General features: G+C 44.7%; 1 protein-coding gene across 1 annotated transcript; it reads left to right on the top strand.

The window, feature by feature from the left end:
* The first annotated feature begins 15,016 nt into the window (after nt 1-15,016).
* On the top strand, nt 15,017-19,972 carry LOC109747802 (probable L-ascorbate peroxidase 7, chloroplastic). Its single transcript, XM_020306824.4, has 12 exons — nt 15,017-15,364; nt 15,453-15,581; nt 17,600-17,720; nt 17,809-17,909; nt 18,003-18,090; nt 18,383-18,450; nt 18,535-18,621; nt 18,970-19,044; nt 19,124-19,201; nt 19,294-19,398; nt 19,510-19,582; nt 19,716-19,972. Exons 1-11 carry the CDS (start codon nt 15,191-15,193, stop codon nt 19,528-19,530), a joined length of 1,047 nt encoding a protein of 348 aa, XP_020162413.1. The 5' UTR covers nt 15,017-15,190; the 3' UTR covers nt 19,531-19,582; nt 19,716-19,972.
* The last annotated feature ends 771 nt before the right edge of the window (nt 19,973-20,743 follow it).

Raw genomic sequence — 20,743 nt, 5'->3', positions numbered from 1 at the left:
AGGGTCCCGCGCTTAACGTTCGTTGACGATATAGTGTTATATGAGTTATATGTTTTGGTGACCGAATGTTGTTCGAAGTGCCGGATGAGATCACAGACATGATGAGGAGTCTCGAAATGGTCAAGAGGTAAATATTGATATATAGGACGATGGTATTTGGACACCGGAAGTGTTTCGGGACGTACCGGGAAGGAATCAGGTCACCGGAAGGGGTTCCGGGCACCCCCCGGCAAGATATGGGCCTTATGGGCCAAAGGAGGGGACAGACCAGCCCACAAGGGGGCTGGTGCGCCCCCTCCATTGTTTGGCCAGCCCTAGGTAAGGAAAAGGGGGAGGGTTAGCCCCTCCTGCCTTTCCCTCTCATGGGGGAAAGGAAAAGGGGGGGGGCACTCTCCCCTGCCTTTCCCCGCACTCCAAATAAGGAAAGGGGGGCGCGGCTTGGGAGGGACCCCAAGTAGGATTCCTCCTACTTGGGCACCTCCTTTGGCTGCTCCTCCCTCCCTACCACCTATATATAAGTGGGAGGGGGACGCCTAGCACACAACAGATCAATTGTTAGCCGTGTGCGGCGCCCCCCTCCACCGTTTACTCCCCCGGTCATATTTTCGTAGTGCTTAGGCGAAGCACTGCGGAGATCACATCACCATCACCACGCCGTCGTGCTGACGGAACCCATCTACTACCTCGACATCTTGCTGGATCAAGAAGGTGAGGGACATCACCGAGATGAATGTGTGCAGAACGCGGAGGTGTCGTGCGTTCGGTACTTGATCGGTTGAAGCGCGAAGAAGTTCGACTACATCAACCATGTTGTGAAACGTTTCTGCTTACGGTCTATGAGGGTACGTAGACATACTCCCCTCCCTTGTTGCTATGCATCCCATGGATAGATCATTGCGTGTGCGTAGAATTTTTCTTGTTTTCCATGCAACGATTCCCAACACTCGCAATAAACAAGATCTAGATATAGTGTTTTATGCTCAACGCAGACAGCAAATAACCATTATTTAGGTTTAATAGTAATCCCGAAGGTATTACGAGCGTGCCGATGGTGATCATATCTACCTTGGAGACACATCCAACACTCATCGTCACCTCGCCCTCAGCTAGTCTCCTTTACTCTGCAGCTCCTGCGTCGAGTTACTAATATTAGCAATTGAATCGGTATAAAATACTGCTACCTCTTGAGCACTGCGTTGGTTTTCCCTTGAAGAGGAAAGGGTGATGCAGTAAAGTAGCATAAGTATTTCCCTCAGTTTTTGAGAACCAAGGTATCGATCCAGTAGGAGACCACGCTCGAGTCCCACGCACCTACACAAACAAATAGGAACCTCACAACCAACGCGATAAAGGGGTTGTCAATCCCTTCACGGTCACTTACGAGAGTGAGACCTGGGGGCCATAGGTTTCACTAGTGGCTTCTCTCAAGATAGCATAAGTATTACGATGGGTAAACGAATTACTGTCGAGCAATTGATAGAATTGAGCATAGTTATGAGAATATCTAGGTATGATCATGTATATAGGCATCACGTCCGTGACAAGTAGACCGAAACGATTCTGCATCTACTACTATTACTCCACACATCAACCGCTATCCAGCATGCATCTACAATATTAAGTTCATAAGAACAGAGTAATGCTTTAAGTAAGATGACATGATGTAGAGGGATAAACTCATGCAATATGGTATAAACCCCACCTTTTTATCCTCGATGGCAACAATACAATACGTGTCGTTTCCCTTTCTGTCACTGGGATCGAGCACCGCAAGATTGAACCCAAAGCTAAGCACTTCTCCCATTGCAAGAAAGATCAATCTAGTAGGCCAAACCAAACTGATAATTCGAAGAGACTTGCAAAGATAACCAATCATACATAAAAGAATTCAGAGGAGATTCAAATATTGTTCATAGATAATCTTGATCATAAACCCACAATTCATCGGATCTCGACAAACACACCACAAAAGAAGATTACATCGAATAGATCTCCAAGAAGATCGAGGAGAAGTTTGTATTCAGATCCAAAGAGAGAGAAGAAGCCATCTAGCTAATAACTATGGACCCGAAGGTCTGAGGTAAACTACTCACACATCATCGGAGAGGCTATGGTGTTGATGTAGAAGCCCTCCGTGATCAATGCCCCCTCCGGTGGAGCGCCGGAAAAGGCCCCAAGATGGGATCTCACGGGTATAGAAGGTTGCGGCAGTGGAAATAGGGTTTTGGCTCCGTATATGATGGTTTGGGGGTACGTAGGTATATATAGGAGGAAGAAGTACGTCGGTGGAGCAACGAGGGGCCCACGAGGGTGGAGGGCGCGCCCCCTGCCTCGTGCCTTCCTCGTTGATTACTGTACGTAGACTCCAAGTCCTCTGGATCACGTTTGTTCCGAAAATCACGTTCCCGAAGGTTTCATTCCGTTTGGACTCCGTTTGATATTCTTTTCCTTCAAAACACTAAAATAGGCAAAAAACAGCAATTTGGGCTGGGCCTCCAGTTAATAGGTTAGTCCCAAAAATAATATAAAAGTGTATAATAAAGCCCATTAAACATCCAAAACAGAATATAATATAGCATGGAACAATCAAAAATTATAGATATGTTGGAGACGTATCAAGCATCCCCAAGCTTAATTCCCGCTCGTCCTCGAGTAGGTAAATGATAAAAAAAACATAATTTTTGATGTGGAATGCTACTTAGCATAATTTTCAATGTAATTCTCTTATTTGTGGTATGAATATTCAGATCCGAAAGATTCAAGATAAAAGTTTAATATTGACATAAAAATAATAATACTTCAAGCATACTAACTAAGCAATTATGTCTTCTCAAAATAACATGGCCAAAGAAATTTATCCCTACAAAATCATATAGTCTGGCTATGCTCTATCTTCACCACACAAAATATTTAAATCATGCACAACCCCGATGACAAGCCAAGCAATTGTTTCATACTTTTGGTGTTCTCAAACTTTTTCAATCTTCACGCAATACATGAGCGTGAGCCATGGACATACCACTATATGTGGAATAGAATGGTGGTTGTGGAGAAGACAAAAAAGGAGAAGATAGTCTATGGAGATGCCCATTAATAGATATCAATGCGAGTGAGTAGGGATTGCCATGCAACGGATGCACTAGAGCTATAAGTATGTGAAAGCTCAACAAAAGAAACTAAGTGGGTGTGCATCCAACTCACTTGCTCATGAAGACCTAGGGCATTTTGAGGAAGCCCATCATTGGAATATACAAGCCAAGTTCTATAATGAAAAATTCCCACTAGTATATGAAAGTGATATCATAGGAGACTCTCTACCATGAAGATCATGGTGCTACTTTGAAGCCCAAGTGTGGAAAAAGGATAGTAGCATTGTCCCTTCTCTCTTTTTCTCTCATTTTTTTGGCCTTCTCTTTTTTTATATATGGCCTTTCTTTTTTTTGTCCGGAGTCTCATCCCGACTTGTGGGGGAATCATAGTCTCCATAATCCTTTCCTCACTTGGGACAATGCTCTAATAATGATGATCATCACACTTTTATTTACTTACAACTCAAGAATTACAACTCAATACTTAGAACAAAATATGACTCTATGTGAATGCCTCTGGCGGTGTACCGGGATATGCAATGAATCAAGAGTGACATGTATGAAAGAATCATGAACGGTGGCTTTGCCACAAATACGATGTCAACTACATGATCACGCAAAGCAATTATGACAATGATGAAGCGTGTCATAGTGAACGAAATGATGGTAAGTTGCATGGCAATATATCTCGGAATGGCTATGGAAATGCCATGGTAGATAGGTATGGTGGCTCTTTTGAGGAAGGTATATGGTGGGTCTATGGTACCGGCGAAAGTTGCGCGATACTAGAGAGGCTAGCAATGGTGGAAGGGTGAGAGTGCGTATAATCCATGGACTCAACATTAGTCATAAAGAACTCATATACTTGTTGCAAAAATCTATTAGTTATCGAAACAAAGTATTACGCGCATGCTCCTAGGGGGATAGATTGGTAGGAAAAGACCATCGCTCGTCCCCGACCGCCACTCATAAGGAAGACAATCAATAAATAAATCATGCTCCGACTTCATCACATAACGGTTCACCATACGTGCATGCTACGGGAATCACAAACTTTAACACAAGTATTTCTCAAATTCATAACCACTCAACTAGCATGACTCTAATATCACCATCTTCATATCTCAAACAATTATCAAGCATCAAACTTCTCATAGTATTCAACACACTCATAAGAAAAAAAATTACTAATATTGGATGCCTATCATATTAGGACCAATTTTTATGATTAAAGCAAATTACCATGCTGTTTTGTAGGACTCTCAAAATAATATAAGTGAAGCATGAGGGAACAAAAGTTTCTATAAAACAAATCCACCACCGTGCTCTAAAAGATATAAGTGAAGCACTTGAGCAAAAACTATATAGCTCAAAAGATATAAGTGAAGCACATAGAGTATTCTAATAAATTCCGAATCATGTGTGTCTCTCTCAAAAGGTGTGTACAGCAAGGATGATTGTGGTAAACTAAAAAGCAAAGACTCAAATCATACAAGACGCTCCAAGCAAAACACATATCATGTGGTGAATAAATATATAGCTCCAAGTAAAGTTACCGATAGACGAAGACGAAAGAGGGGATGCCTTCCGGGGCACCCCCAAGCTTTGGCTTTTTGGTGTCCTTAGATTACCTTGGGGTGCCATGGGAATCCCCAAGCTTAGGCTCTTGCCACTCCTTGTTCCATAATCCATCAAATCTTTACCCAAAACTTGAAAACTTCACAACACAAAACTCAACAGAAAATCTCATGAGCTCCGTTAGCGAAAGAAAACAAAACACCACTTCAAGGTACTGTATTGAACTCATTATTTATTTATATTGGTGTTAAACCTAATGTATTCCAACTTCTCTATGGTTTATAAACTCTTTTACTAGCCATAGATTCATCAAAATAAGCAAACAACACACGAAAAACAGAATCTGTCAAAAACAGAACAGTTTGTAGTAATCTGTAACTAACGCAGACTTCTGGAACTCAAACAATTCTAACAAAATAGGAAGACCTAGACAATTTGTTTATTGATCTACTGCAATTGGAATTAGTATTTTATCACGTTCTGGTGATTTTAAACAATTGTTTTCGTGAACGGAAAGTTTCTGGAATTTTCAGCAAGATCAAATAACTATCATCCAAGAAGATCCTATAGGTTTAACTTGGCACAAACACTAATTAAAACATAAAAACAAATCTAACCAGAGGCTAGATCAAATATTTATTCCTAAACAGAAGCAAAAAGCAAAAAACTAAAATAAAATTGGATTGCCTCCCAACAAGCGCTATCGTTTAACGCCCCTAGCTAGGCATAAAAGCAAGGATAGATCTAGGTATTGCCATCTTTGGTGGGCAATCCATAAGTAGCTCTCATAATAGATTCATATGGTAATTTTATTTTCTATCTAGGAAAGTGTTCCATACCTTTCCTTAATGGAAATTGGAATATAATATTCCCTTCCTTCATATCAATAACTGCACCAATCGTTCTAAGTAAAGGTCTACCAATAATAATAGGACATGAAGGATTGCAATCTATGTCAAGAACAATGAAATCTACGGGCACATAGTTCCTATTTGCAACAATAAGAACATCATTAATTCTTCCCATAGGTTTCTTAATAGTGGAATCCGCAAGGTGCAAGTTTAAAGAACAATCATCAAATTCACGGAATCCTAGCAAATCACATAAGGTTTTTGGAATCGTGGAAACACTAGCACCCAAATCACACAAAGCATAGCATTCATGATCTTTAATTCTAATTTTAATAGTAGGTTCCCACTCATCATAAAGTTTTCTAGGGATAGAAACTTCCAACTCAAGTTTTTCTTCATAAGATTGCATCAAAGCATCAACGATATGTTTAGTAAAAGCTTTATTTTGACTATAAGCATGAGGAGAATTTAGCACAGATTGCAACAAGGAAATACAATATATCAAAGATCAATTATCATAATTAAATTCCTTGAAATCCAAAATAGTGGGTTCATTAATATCTAAAGTTTTGACCTCTTCCCACTTTTACCAATTTTTGCATCAAGATCTAAAAACTCCGAATTTTTGGGACGCCTTCTAGGTAAAGGTGACTCATCTCCAGTCCCATCATTATCAAGATTCATATTGCAAAACAAAGATTTAATAGGAGACACATCAATAACTTTTAGATATTCATCTTTATTTTCATAGAAACTAGAAGAACACGCTTTCACAAAGCAATCTTTCTTAGCACGCATCCTAGCGGTTCTTTCTTTGCACTCATCAATGGAAATTCTCATGGCTTTGAGAGACTCATTGATATCATGCTTAGGTGGAATAGATCTAAGTTTCAAAGAATCAACATCAAGAGAAATTCTATCAATGTTCCTAGCCAATTCATCAACCTTAAGCAATTTTTCTTCAAGCAAAGCATTGAAATTCTTTTGCGAATTCATAAACTCCTTAACACTAGTCTCAAATTCAGAGGGCATCTTATTAAAATTTCCAAAAGAATTGTTGTAGGAATTACCATAATTATTAGAGGGATTACTAGGGAACGACCTAGGATTAAAGTTTCCTCTATACGCGTTGTTACCAAAATTATTCCTACCAACAAAATTCACATCCATAGATTCATTATTATTCTCAATCAAGGTAGACAAAGGCACATCATTAGGATCAGAAGAAACGGTCTTATTAGCAAATAATTTCATAAGTTCATCCATCTTTCCACTCAAAACATTAATTTCTTCTATCGCATGCACCTTTTTACTAGTAGATCTTTCAGTGTGCCATTGAGAATAATTAACCATAATATTATCTAGGAGTTTAGTAGCTTCTCCTAAAGTGATTTCCATAAAAGTGCCTCCCGCGGCCGAATCTAAAAGATTTCTAGAAGCAAAATTCAATCCGGCATAAAAAATTTGTATAATCATCCAAAGATTCAAACCATGTGTAGGGCAATTACGTATCATTAATTTCATCCTCTCCAAAGCTTGTGCAACATGTTCATGATCAAGTTGCTTAAAATTCATGATACGTTTCTAAGAGAGATGATTTTAGCGGGAGGAAAATACTTAGAGATAAAAGCATCTTTGCACTTATTCCAAGAATTAGTACTATTTTTAGGCAAAGACGAAAACCAAGCTTTAGCACGATCTCTAAGCGAAAAAGAAAATAGCTTCAATTTAACAATATCATTGTCCACATCTTTCTTCTTTTGCATATCACACAAATCAACGAAGCTAGATGGGTAGCGGCATCTTCACTAGGAAGGCCGGCGAATTGATCTTTCATGACAAGATTCAACAAAGCAGCATTAATTTCACAAGATTCAGCATCGGTAAGAGGAGCAATCGGAGTGCTAAGAAAATCATTGTTGTTGGTATTGGCAAAGTCACACAATTTAGTATTATCTTGAGTCATCGTGACAAGCAAGCAATCCAACACACAAGAAAACAAGAAACAAGCGGAAAAAAGGCGAACGGAAAAGAGAGGGCGAATAAAACGACAAGGGTGAAGTGGGGGAGAGGCAAATGGGAAATAATGTAGTGCGAGGGATAAGAGTTTGTGATGGGTACTTGGTATGTCTTGACTTGTGCGTAGACTCCCCGGCAACGCCGCCAGAAATCCTTCTTGCTACCTCTTGAGCACCGCGTTGGTTTACCCTTGAAGAGGAAAGGGTGATGCAGTAAAGTAGCGTAAGTATTTCCCTCAGTTTTTGAGAACCAAGGTATCAATCCAGTAGAAGACCACGCTCGAGTCCCACGTACCTACACAAACAAATAAGAACCTCGCAACCAACGCAATAAAAGGGTTGTCAATCCCTTCACGGTCACTTACGAGAGTGAGATCTGATAGATATGATAAGATAATATTTTTGGTATTTTTATGATAAAGAGTAAAAATAAAGAAAGCAAAATAAACGGCGCCAGAAATAGCTTGTTGTCGGGAGATTAATATGATGGAAGATAGACCCGGGGGCCATAGGTTTCACTAGTGGCTTCTCTCAAGATAGCATAAGTATTACAATGGGTAAACGAATTACTGTCGAGCAATTGATAGAATTGAGCATAGTTATGAGAATATCTAGGTATGATCATGTATATAGGCATCACGTCCGTGACAAGTAGACCGAAACGATTCTGCATCTACTACTATTACTCCACACATCGACCGCTATCCAGCATGCATCTACAGTATTAAGTTCATAAGAACAGAGTAATGCTTTAAGTAAGATGACATGATGTAGATGGATAAACTCATGCAATATGATATAAACCCCATCTTTTTATCCTCGATGGCAACAATACAATACGTGTCGTTTCCCTTTCTGTCACTGGGATCGAGCACCGCAAGATTGAACCCAAAGCTAAGCACTTCTCCCATTGCAAGAAAGATCAATCTAGTAGGCCAAACCAAACTGATAATTCGAAGAGACTTGCAAAGATAACCAATCATACATAAAAGAATTCAGAGGAGATTCAAATATTGTTCATAGATAATCTTGATCATAAACCCACAATTCATCGGATCTCGACAAACACACCGCAAAAGAAGATTACATCGAATAGATCTCCAAGAAGATCGAGGAGAAGTTTGTATTCAAATCCAAAGAGAGAGAAGAAGCCATCTAGCTAATAACTATGGACCCGAAGGTCTGAGGTAAACTACTCACACATCATCGGAGAGGCTATGGTGTTGATGTAGAAGCCCTCCGTGATCAATGCCCCCTCTGGCGGAGCGCCGGAAAAGGCCCCAAGATGGGATCTCACGGGTACAGAAGGTTGCGGCGGTGGAAATAGGGTTTTGGCTCCATATATGATGGTTTGGGGGTACGTAGGTATATATAGGAGGAAGAAGTACGTCGGTGGAGCAACGAGGGGCCCACGAGGGTGGAGGGCGCGCCCAGGGGGGTAGGCGCGCCCCCCTGCCTCGTGCCTTCCTCGTTGATTGCTTTATGTAGACTCCAAGTCCTCTGGATCAAGTTTGTTCCGAAAATCACGTTCCCGAAGGTTTCATTCCGTTTGAACTCCGTTTGATATTCTTTTCCTTCGAAACACTAAAATAGGCAAAAAACAGCAATTTGGGTTGGGCCTCCGGTTAATAGGTTAGTCCCAAAAATTATATAAAAGTGTATAATAAAGCCCATTAACATCCAAAACAGAATATAATATAGCATGGAACAATAAAAAATTATAGATACGTTGGAGACGTATCAAATACCCAGACGCTACTACAAGCACTAGTTAGGTACACATCAATAACATGTATATCAAATATACCTACATTTAACGTTGCCATCCTTCTTATCTGCCAAGTACTTGGGGCAGTTCCGCTTCTAGTGACCCCTCCCCTTGCAATAGAAGCACTCAGTCCCTGGTTTGGGTCCGGCCTTGGGTTTCTTCACGGGAGCGGCAACTGTCTTGCCATTCTTCTTGAAGTTCCTTTCTTTCCCTTACCCTTCTTGAAACTGGTGGCCTTATTGACCATCAACACTTGATGCTCTTTCTTGATTTCTACCTCTGCGGCCTTTAAGCATTGCGAATAGCTCGGGGATCGTTTTCTCCATCCCTTGCATATTATAGTTCATCACAAAACCCTTATGGCTTGGTGGCAGTGACTGGAAAACTTTGTCAACCATTGTCTTATCTGGAAGATGAACTCCCACTTGATTCAAGTGATTGTAGCACCCATACACTTAGAGCACATGCTCACTAACTGAGTTGTTCTCCTCCATCTTGCAGGCAAAGAACTTGTCAGAGGTCTTATACCTCTCAACACGGGCATGAACCTGAAATACCAATTTCAGCTCTTGGAACATCTCATATGCTCTGTGGCATTCAAAACGTCTTTGGGCCCCTGATTTCTAAGCCGTAAAGTATGGCGCACTTAACTATCGAGTAGTCATCAGAACGTGCCTGCCAGACATTCACAACATCCACAAACGACACTATAGGGGTTGGCACATCGAGAGGTGCATCAAGGACATAAGCCTTCTGTGCAGCAGTGAGGACAATCCTCAGACTACGGACCTAGTCCGCATAATTGCTTACAATATCTTTCAACTTAGCCTTTCTCTAGGAACGTATTAAAGCAGGGAGCTGCAGCATGAGCTATTGATCTACAACATAATTTGCAAAAACAATTTAGACTATGTTCATGATAATTAGTTCAGTCCTTCAGCCAGTGCAGATGCTGCTTTAGGACCTGCTGCATTGTTTTTCTCTCCTCCAGCCAGTCCTTCAGGGCTGGGATTGTGCAAGTTGATGCTGCTTCGATTCCCCAATGCCTGGGTTCATGCCCATATAGTGCATGGAAGGGTGACATGTCCAGGGCAGAATGGTAACTGGAGTTGTACCAGAATTCCGCGAGAGAGAGAGAGAGGAACTGGCTCCAGTGATTTGGGCATGCGTGGATGAAACATCGGAGATGTATCTCAAGGCATTGGTTCACCTGTTCTGACTGACCGTCTGTCCGAGGATGGTACGGTGTCCTCATGTTGAGATCTGAGCCGATGATGCAGAAAAGCTCACGCCAAAACTTACTAGTAAAGACTGGATCCCGATCTGAGACGATGGCTTTGGGTAGCCCATGGAGCTTGTGAATGGGTGTTGGAGTGGCAAAAAAATGAGCATACCGTGTGAATTTGTCCACAACGGCCAGAATGCAGTTTGCTTTGCCCTATTGCGGAAGACCATCTATGAAATCCATAGTAACAACTTGCGAAGCACCCTTAGGCAGAGGAATTGGTTCGAGCAGACCCGGGTATTTGACCCGCTCTGGTTTTGCTTGCTGGCAGATTACACAACTCTGAACATATTGCTTGATGATCTATTTCATTTTGGGCCAGGCAAACAGCCGCCGCAAACGCCTGTAGGTCACAGGGAAGCCTGAGTGACCATCGACTGTACTGTCATGGAAAGCGCGGAGAACTTTCTGTTGGATAGTAGGGGAGCCACCGAGCCACAATCTGTTTCTGAAGTATAACAGCCCCTCCGAAACAGAGAAACACCCTTTGGGATCCTCTTGCTTGGAGAACTGTTCAAGGAGCTGCTTGGCATGATTGTTGTCGCTGTAGCTTGCTCTGACATTGTCTATCCAAGCCGATTGACTGATCGAGACGGCTAAAGCGCTTTCCTGAGCATGACTGCGCCTGGACAGCGCATCTGCTGCATTGTTTGTGGTGCCTTGCCTATAGGAAATCTTGTATCGTAGCCCGAGCAACTTGGTGAAAGCCTTTTTCTGCCATACCGTAGATAGACGTTGGTCGTCAAGGTGAATCAAACTGCGCTGATCCGTGCGGATCAAGAACTCATCATGCTGCAGATATGGCTGCCATTGCTCCACTGCCATGAGGATGGCCAAGCATTCTTTTTCATACGTCGATAGACCTCTGTGTTTAGAAGCGAGCGGCTTGCTCATGTAAGCGATTGGGTGCCCGCCTTGTTGCAATACTGCCCCCACGCCGTAATCACACGCATCCGTGTCAATGACAAACTGCTTGGTGAAGTCAGGTAGTTGCAAAACTGGTGCTTATATGAGGCTTTGCTGTAGGAGTGTGAATGCCTTGGCAGTTTCTGTCGTCCAGACAAACGGGTGGTTCTTCTTGAGTAGATTGAAAAGAGGTCTAGCGATGATGACGAAATGCCTGACAAACTTTCAGTAGTAATCGGCCAATCCTAGGAAACTTCACACTTCTTTGTTGTTGCGTGGGGTGGGCCAGGTCTTGATAGTTTCAATTTTGCTTGGGTCTGTGGAGACACCATGTTCATCGATCACATGCCCCAGGTAGGCAATCCGGCGCTGCCCGAAAGCACACTTGGACTGCTTCACGTGCCACTGGTATCGTCGTAGCAACTACATCACTTGTCTCAAGTCTTCCACATGCTGAGCCAGAGTCTTACTGAAGACTAAGATGTCGTCAAAAAACAGAATGACACATACTCTCAACAGAGGTTGCAATGTGCAGTTGATATCTCCGATGAACGTGGAAGGTCCAACTGCTAATCCAAATGACAAGACGAGGAACTCCCAATGACCAGAGTGTGTGGTGAATGCCGTTTTGTACTCCTCTCCTTCTGACAGCCGTATTTGGTGGTAGCCTGCGCGCAGATCCAACTTAGAGAACCATTTTGGCGCCTGCCAATTCGTCGAGGAGTTCATCGATAATGGGCACTGGGTACTTGCTGACAATTGTCATGGCGTTCAAGCATCTATAGTCCACACACAATCTCCATGTGCCATCTTTCTTTTTAACGAGCAGTGCTGGTGAGGAAAAGGGGCTGGTGCTCTCTTTGATGACACCGGCATCCAGCAGTTCCTTGACCTGACGCTCAATTTCGTTCTTGAGCTCCGGTTTGTGGCAATACGGTCGCATGTTAACAGGTTGAGCCCCCTCCATGAGTGGGATCCTATGATCACAAGCACGCCTTGGAGGTAGTCCCTTGGGTGCTTCAAAGACATCCGTATACTGCTCCAATACTCTGAGGATTTCCACCGGTATCGCTTCCTCTGATGCACCAGTTTCGCTCACTACATTCAAGTGAACCACATAAGCTACCGAGCCTTGTTTGCATGCTGATAGGAGCTCTTGATATGAAATAGCAGAGCACTGATGTTGACTGTTAGACACTGCCTGAAGTTCCACTACTCCTCGGTCTGTGTTGACTATCATGTGCTGCTCCTCCCAATCGATATGCATAGGGTTGTGCTTCTTCAGCTAGTCCATGCTCAAGATGGCGTCTTATGCACCCAGAGAAATCAATTTGAAGTCAGTAACAAACTCATGCCCTTGTGATGTCCAGGAACAATTAGGAATGAAACTGTTGCAGACTAGTACTGCGCCATCCGCCACTTTGACCCTGCAGGTTTTGTTCAGTTTACAGACTCCCTGCAACTTGGTGGCCAGGCGATGATCAACAAAAGATGAGGAGCTTCCAGAATCCACCAACAGTGAGACTTCTTGCCCCTGAATCCAAGCATGTAATTGCATCACCTCTGGGCCGGCAGATCCATCCACTGCATGTTTCGATATCGTGCATAGGTTACCATCATCTGTGTCAGCATGCTCCTGTTGGGCATCCCCGGACGTTTCTTCTGTAGCAAATAAGGCCAGGAGTTCTTCGACCACATGCATCTGGACAGTGGCTGGGCAGGTGTGATCCTTACCCCAGCGTTCTCCACACTTAAAACAAAGCCCACGGGCATGCCTGAAAGTGCGAAGTGCAGAGATCTTGGAACTGTCTGAATTTGCTCTTGCTACTTCAGTGCCGCGACGATCTTCAGCGCCACTAGGTGGGACTGTTGTTCGCGTTGTACTGGTGGTTGGGAGCAGCGTGCTTGGCAGAGAGGCACGCGCCGGTGGGGCTCGCATGTTTTGAGTGCGCCCGAACACTTCACCATCGCAACTTCCTCTTCGAGCAGTGCCAGAGAACAAGCTGTATCGAGATCGGGTGGTCTCTGAATGAGCACGACCGCCCGAATGTCCGCACGCAGACCCTCGATGAAGCGTGTAAGAAAGAAGTAATGGTGTGTCAGTTTAGAGTATGAAATCATATGATTCATCAGTGTTTCAAATCTTTCTATAAAATCAGCTACTGAACTAGTCTGATGAATAGAGTAAAATTGTCTGATAAGCAACTAGTGTTTATCACGGCCGAACCGCGTGCACAGTAGCGCTGTGAAGGATTCCCAACTGAGGCCGGCGATTTTGAGCTGCACTGACTGCAACCAAATCGCGGCGGCACCCAAAAATTCAGGATCGCCATTGGAACCCAATAGGAGTCGTGCACCGTGAACATCTGAAATACTGTTCGCACAGTGTTTTCTAGAGTTATGGGTTCTCTCCGACGAAGACCGGGAAAGTCATCGGCGGTGGTGCTTGCCCGAGTGATGCGAGCACTTGTGATGACAGCGGAGATGGAAATTGAGACGGGATCACAGCCGTACCCGTGACCAGGGGAGACGCCGGTGACTCAGGGGTCACCGACGGAGTCCCCCCGGTGTGTAGCGGTGCGCCGTGGCCTGATTGCCTGTGGTTGTCGCTCGCGGCCGCAGAAGGAGATGCGGGCGGCAGGGATCCACTTGATGGAGCGGTCACCGTTGAGGCGGCTTGTAGGGCCGCAACAGAGAGCTCCAGTTTCGCGAACCTAGCCTCGAGCTACGGCTTCCAGGCGGCCAACGAGTCGATCCTCGCGGTCTGTGCGTCGAGGCGCTCGATGATGGAGTCGTATTTGGCGTTGGTCGCGGCGGCGCGGTCGTTGGTGTTGGAATCCAGACGATCGAGGTAGGCGCGCAGCTCCGGATCCATGGTGGCGATGAGATGCTCCCGCGCCTGCTTCTGGCGGCGCGTGTCCAGCGTGACAGAGTTGATGGCGGCGGCGGCGGGGGAAGGGTAGTAGGCGGCGGCGAGGAAAGGGTGGTAGGTGGCTTATCTGATACCATGATGTTAGGTGCCTGATCTATTCACTCGTTGGATTGGGGATTATAGTCTCTAACTCATGATACACTTCCTCCGGAGGAGTTCTCTTGGAAAGAAAGTAAGAAGTAAAGGAAACAAAAGTGCCAGCCGTGCCGTTTGCCGTGATCCCAGCCAGGATATCCTTTCCTTCGCTGGAGCTTGCTTATATAGCATTCATCCATTCAGGGCCCACGAACCGGCGACTCGGATGCTTGATCCTAGGTGGCCTGGCGATGACACGCTCTCTCCCCTGATTGGTCGCCTGTAGCTGACTTGTTGCCGCCTCGTCAACGCTGCTCTTGTCCTGGGCTGCACCTGTATTTTTTTTTTCGCAGGGGACACCTGTATTTGGGACGCTGACATCGGTCCACTTTCCTTTTCTTGGTGATAGAACCCTAGCTAGCTTTTCCCTCCAATTCGGGTCCAGTTACTGAAATTCTCTGAAAATTAGCTGTTCTAGTGTTCAAGATCATGACACCCCTCCACTCCGACCAACCAACCTCTTCCCCGACCCCGAGCCCGCGACACCAACCGCAAGAGCCGAGGAAAACCCCCTCAAAACCCAGGAGCCGTGCTGAGCTGGCCCTCCCTCTCAAAGCAGTCAACCAGCCGCAGCTCCTCCCTCACTCCAAAGGGCCACGGTCTGGTCTACTCTCACCAACCCACCAGCATGGCCGAGCGTCTCGCCGCAGCCGCCACCCTCCGCGCCGCCGCTTCATCCGGCCCCTTGCCGGCCGGCCGCCGCGCCGGGCCATCCAGCTCTGCCTTCTTCCGCTCCTCATCCTCGTCCTCCCCGGCTCTCCGCCTCGTCAGCCTCCGCGCCGCGTCCTCTCGGCCCTCCCAGGTCGGTGTCGATTAGGTTCGGGTGGCCCAGGGTTTGAACCCAAATGTTCTCGTTGCTGACTTGTGTTTGGTTATGTGTGTGATCGCAGAAGGCCAAGTCGGTGGGGAGGGGGCGATCGGTGAGGTGCATGGCAGCGGCGTCGGACGCGGCACAACTGAAGGCCGCGCGCGAGGACATCAGGGAGCTGCTCAACACAACCCACTGCCACCCCATCCTGGTATGGTACCGCATAGCGACACGACGATGCCACGCTTTTAGGCTACTAGGAAATTTATGCCTTGAATCAGCCTCGTCAATCAGGAGAATAAGGTGAATTTGATCCTTAGAGCAGTGCTGCGAATCTGCCATTTAACATCGTAAAGTGCTTTGTTAGGCAGTTTGCCTGTCTCGAAAAGGCTCATCTATCCCCATTGGTAGTATCAGTCATTTACCCTGACAAACTTCAGCAACTTTTCTGAATTAGACTTTGTGTCAAGTTATTTTCTTGTGTTATTTGTGCCAGGCTCTGGTGTCCATTAGTGCGTGTCGCTCCATTTGTTCACTATGGATCTTAATATGCTCCTCTCTGTGATGCATGGGGTGTAGTTTATTGACAAAATTACGATTATACTTGATATATTTGTGTTGTCCTGTAATAGTATGAAATGTGTGAAGAGATTTGACATTTTGACTAATAAAGATATGAGAATACTTTACTTACATAGCCATCAAACGCAGTAATTTAAAGGAAATTGTCCGCGGAATGTCATGTGGTGGGTCTTGGAGAAACACAAAGCCCCAACAAAGTACAATGCCCTCATCAAGGACATGTACGTTAATGTTGTGACAAGTGTTCGAACAAGTGATGGTGACACTGATGACTTCCCTATTAAAATAGGACTGCACCAAGGGTTAGCTTTGAGCCCTTATCTTTTTCCTTTGGTGATGGATGAGGTCACAAGGGATATACATGATATCCCATGGGGTATGCTCTTTGCGGGTGATGTGGCGCTAGTCGATGATAGTCGGACGGGTGTTAATAGAAAGTTAGAGCTATGGAGACAAACTTTGGAATCGAAAGGTTTTAGGCTTAGTAGAGCTAAAACCGAGTACATGAGGTACGGTTTCAGTACTACTAGGTACAAGGAGGAGGAGGTTAGCCTTGATGGGCAGATGGTACCTCAGAAGGACACCTTTCGACATTTGGGGTCAATGCTGCAGAAGGATGGTGATACCGATGAAGATGTGAGCCATCGAATCAAAGCCGGATGAATTAATTGACGCCAAGCTTCTAGGGTTCTCTGTGACAAGATAGTGCCACAAAAGCTAAAAGGCAGGTTCTATAGGACGTTGATTTGACCCGCAATGTTGTATGGCGCTGAGTGTTGGCCGACTAAAAGGCGACATGTTCAATAGTTAGGTGTAGCGAAGATGCGCATGCGGAGATGAATGTGTGGCCACACAAGAAAGGATTGGGTCCGGAATGATGATATACGGGATAGAGTTGCGGTAGCACTGATTGAAGAGAATCTTGTCCAACATCGTCTGAGATGGTTTGGGCATATTCAGCACAGGCCTCCAAAAGCTCCAGTGCATAGCGGACGGCTAAAGCGTGCTGGTAATGTCAAGAGAGGTCGGGTAGACCAAACTTGACATGGGAGGAATCCGTAAAGAGAGATCTGAAGGACTGGAATATCACCAAAGAACTAGCCATGGACAGGGGCGCGTGGAAGTTAGCTATCCACGTGCCAGAACCATGAGTTGGTTTCGAGATCTTATGGGTTTCAACTCTAGCCTACCCCAACTTATTTGGGACTAAAGGCTTTATTGTTGTTGTTGTTGTTCGATATGAACGTTATGCCACAGTGGCAATTGATGCATCGACACTACACAAATCAAGAGCATTATGAAATCCACATGCAGAACTCTTCTTTAATTTCTTATCTACCACATTTTCTTGCATTTTTCCTTTCACATGGTCATAGGAAGTTTATCCTTGTCGGAAACTATCTTGTTCCCAGGTGTCAGTCATAGAAGCTTAAGGCATCAATAGATGCCATCTATCCAAATAAGCATTGTCCACAGAAACTTTTCAAAACGAAAATTGGAGAAGTGAAACTTTTTATTTTGATGCAACTACTTAATGCAATGCAGTGGCACACAACGATTTGCTTTGGTTTTATCATTCTAATACATGTCGATTTTCTATATCCATTCGAAAATTATTAAATTTTTATTTGTTTTACTGCATCAAAGGTTCGTTTGGGGTGGCATGATTCTGGCACATATGACAAGAATATTAATGATTGGCCAGAACGAGGTGGAGCTAATGGAAGTTTAAGATTTGATGTTGAATTGAAGCATGGAGCCAATGCTGGTACAGTTACCTGGATTTTCACCAGTACATTTCTTTGTTCCTCCTATGTGGACAGCTAGTAACTAAAAGTCCTGATCGGTATCCTTAGGTTTGGTAAATGCTCTAAAGCTTATGCAACCAATCAAGGACAAATACCCAAGTATCACTTATGCAGATTTATTCCAGTTGGCAAGTGCTACAGCAATTGAGGTCTGACCTTTCCCCCATTATATCTAAGTTAGAGTTAATATGTCAATACTGTATTCAAACCTAATTTCCTTTCTTTTCTCAATCTGGCACCAGGAAGCTGGTGGCCCAAAGATTCCAATGAAATATGGACGGGTTGATGTCACAGGACCTGAGCAGTGTCCACCTGAGGGGAAGCTTCCTGGTTAGGAATTTTGTTCAATGCACATTCCAGTTCATCGTGTTGTATATCCTTCTCTCTCTCATCTTTGAGTTTGTAATTATGTTTCAAAGATGTGAAACATCTCCTGACTGCTTTGCATATAAACCAACTGTATTTGTTATCTCCATAATCTTACTGGATAATTCTATCACCACATCAAAAGCTCGGAGTTGTTATTAATAATTGGGAGATAAAAAAGCCACCCGTTTATTGATAAATACATTTAATACGATGATTGCTAATTCTTCAATTATGTGTTGTTTATGTTTTTTAGATGCTGGCCCGAGTGCTCCTGCTGACCACCTGAGGCTGGTATTCTACAGAATGGGCCTTGATGACAAGGCATGTAAATAATGATCTGTGTCACCTGTTTGCCCATGCTGTTTCAGCTGGCGTTGTTGAGCTGTGTGTACCCTGTATCTGCAGGAAATCGTTGCTTTGTCTGGGGCACATACACTTGGAAGGTCTAGGCCTGAACGGAGTGGCTGGGGGAAACCTGAAACAAAATATACTGTATGCTGTTCTTAACTTTTTTGTGTATGTATATGCTACCTTGGATGTTGTAATTCCCAGGTTAACGATTGCATAGCACATTGCAGTATCATATTGACCACTGCTTAAAATTTGCATACTTAAACTCTCTCTGGGAACTAGCTGTGCTTATTTTCAAGATTTGTACACTTTACATGATGTTCCTTAGCCTTTGTTTACATCTGATATGTCAGTTGAGATATGCAAAACTGTGCACACAGTCCTTATAGTACCCGCTTCAAAACATTAATGTTGTGTGCACTTGCTCCATGTAGATGTACAAGTGAATTGCCTGCGTGAGTAATGTTCTTCCATTATTTGCTTTGACAGAAAAATGGTCCTGGTGCACCTGGTGGACAATCATGGACAGCTGAATGGCTGAAGTTTGATAACAGTTACTTCAAGGTAAGTGCCCCGTTCAATACTTGACATGCCTGGACAATTCATCTGGTTTGTTAGATCTGAGCTGGTAGCGATACTTTAGGAGATAAAAGAGAAAAGAGATCAGGATCTTCTGGTGTTGCCTACAGATGCTGCATTATTTGAGGACCCAGCATTCAAGGTGAGTCTGATGCTCAAACTGTATGTTCTCGGCATCCTATGAGAGCGAAATAATTCCTGAACTGACTGCATGAGAATACACAACGCTTTCAGGTATATGCAGAGAAATATGCAGCAGACGAGGAAGCATTCTTTAAAGACTATGCGGAGGCCCATGCTAAACTGAGCAGCCTGGGTGCAAAGTTTGATCCTGCCGAGGTCAGTGTCAGCATTTCGTCCACAGTTTACCAAGAGCGGGCCGCCCTTCAGTTTACACAGATAACCTTATCGTCCTTGTGCTTCAAACTGATCTATGTGGCTGTCCTGCAGGGATTCTCATTGGATGATTAGCGCCGCGCGTGAGCCAGAGAACCCTTGAAGCAGCCAAACACACTTCCAAAAGGTGCACACCCCCTCCCACTCCCCATTTTGTTGATTCATGGCACAGCCCTTTCACCCACTTGATCCCATCGATAAAACAAAGGGCTCACTCAGTCGTGTCCAAAATGGCCTCACTTTGTTGTGATCCCTCGCAGGACCAGGGGACGGCACAACTTAATCACCATTGTTCCTCTCCAGCTTGGTGTCACCATACTACAGGACGAGGCATTTTCCCATCTTATTATCATATATGTACAAGATAGAGATTTTCCTTTCCAACTTGGTCAAATTGTTCGATTTGGCAATTGAGGTCGCGAGTGCAAAAATAGTACAGGCACGCCAAACAAATCTGAGCCATTCATTCATGTGAACCTGCTCCGATGAGAATTTCGTTTCATTCGAAAGTTTATCACATGATGCTTCGCCTGCCTGTGCAGTGCTGTGGTGTGCAGTCATTTTTCTATTAGTCATGTGGCTCATCGAGCACGGTGGGGTGTGGTGGTGGTGGTGCAGTAAACATCAGATCTGCAATACTGCAATACATAAACCCCTGGACCCTACCGCCTCTGAGGAGCTGCCTCCCGGCGTAAACCAGGAGTGATTTCCATTTGGCGAGCTCCTCCGTCTTTGTCTCCACGGGTAGGCAGAATCTTTGGAGCAGTGATCCATGGAGGGCCTGCCGGTATGCCTGGACCCGGTCCACAGTCCGTGCGTGCGTACCTACCGGTGGCTTGGAATGGATTGGACCGATCCGTTGGTGGTGGGTGGGCGTCCACCATTCATTAAGGGAACAGCGCTGGGTAATAAGACATCAGCAGGGCAGCAGTGCTGTGAATGAATGAATTAAGAAGGGCGTATGTATGTGCTGTGGTGGTGGCGATGGCCTGCGACGACGGGCGCGGCATTAACTCGGATCGGCCTCACGTGCTCGCCACGTGCCGGGAGTGGTAGGCTCTGTGGCGCAAGCGGAATAACGGGCCAAAGCCCAAAACTACAAACCCCAAGGAGTGCGCACTGCGGAGGTCCCGGGTCCGGTCACTTTCCCTCCCGGTGGCTATACTCGCGCTCACCGCTCCCTCCCGCCCAAATCACCCAACCGTTTCTGTTTACCCCTTGGTACCTCTGGAAATGAGAAATAGGCGTCAGTTGCCTTGAGGTTCCTGGTGCTATTTTTACCCATTCC

The sequence above is a fragment of the Aegilops tauschii genome, chromosome 2 (assembly GCF_002575655.3).
Source record: "Aegilops tauschii subsp. strangulata cultivar AL8/78 chromosome 2, Aet v6.0, whole genome shotgun sequence".
Classification (NCBI taxonomy): Eukaryota; Viridiplantae; Streptophyta; class Magnoliopsida; order Poales; family Poaceae; genus Aegilops; species Aegilops tauschii.
This window is presented reverse-complemented; position numbering and strand designations above follow the sequence as displayed.

Coding starts and splice junctions, on each gene's coding strand:
- LOC109747802 (XM_020306824.4), top strand. CDS start 15,191: ATGGCCGAGCGTCTCGCCGCAGCCGCCACCCTCCGCGCCGCCGCTTCA. Junction 18,622..18,969: donor AACCTGAAACAAAATATACT/GTATGCTGTTCT, acceptor TTGCTTTGACAG/AAAAATGGTCCTGGTGCACC. Junction 19,399..19,509: donor CAAAGTTTGATCCTGCCGAG/GTCAGTGTCAGC, acceptor GCTGTCCTGCAG/GGATTCTCATTGGATGATTA.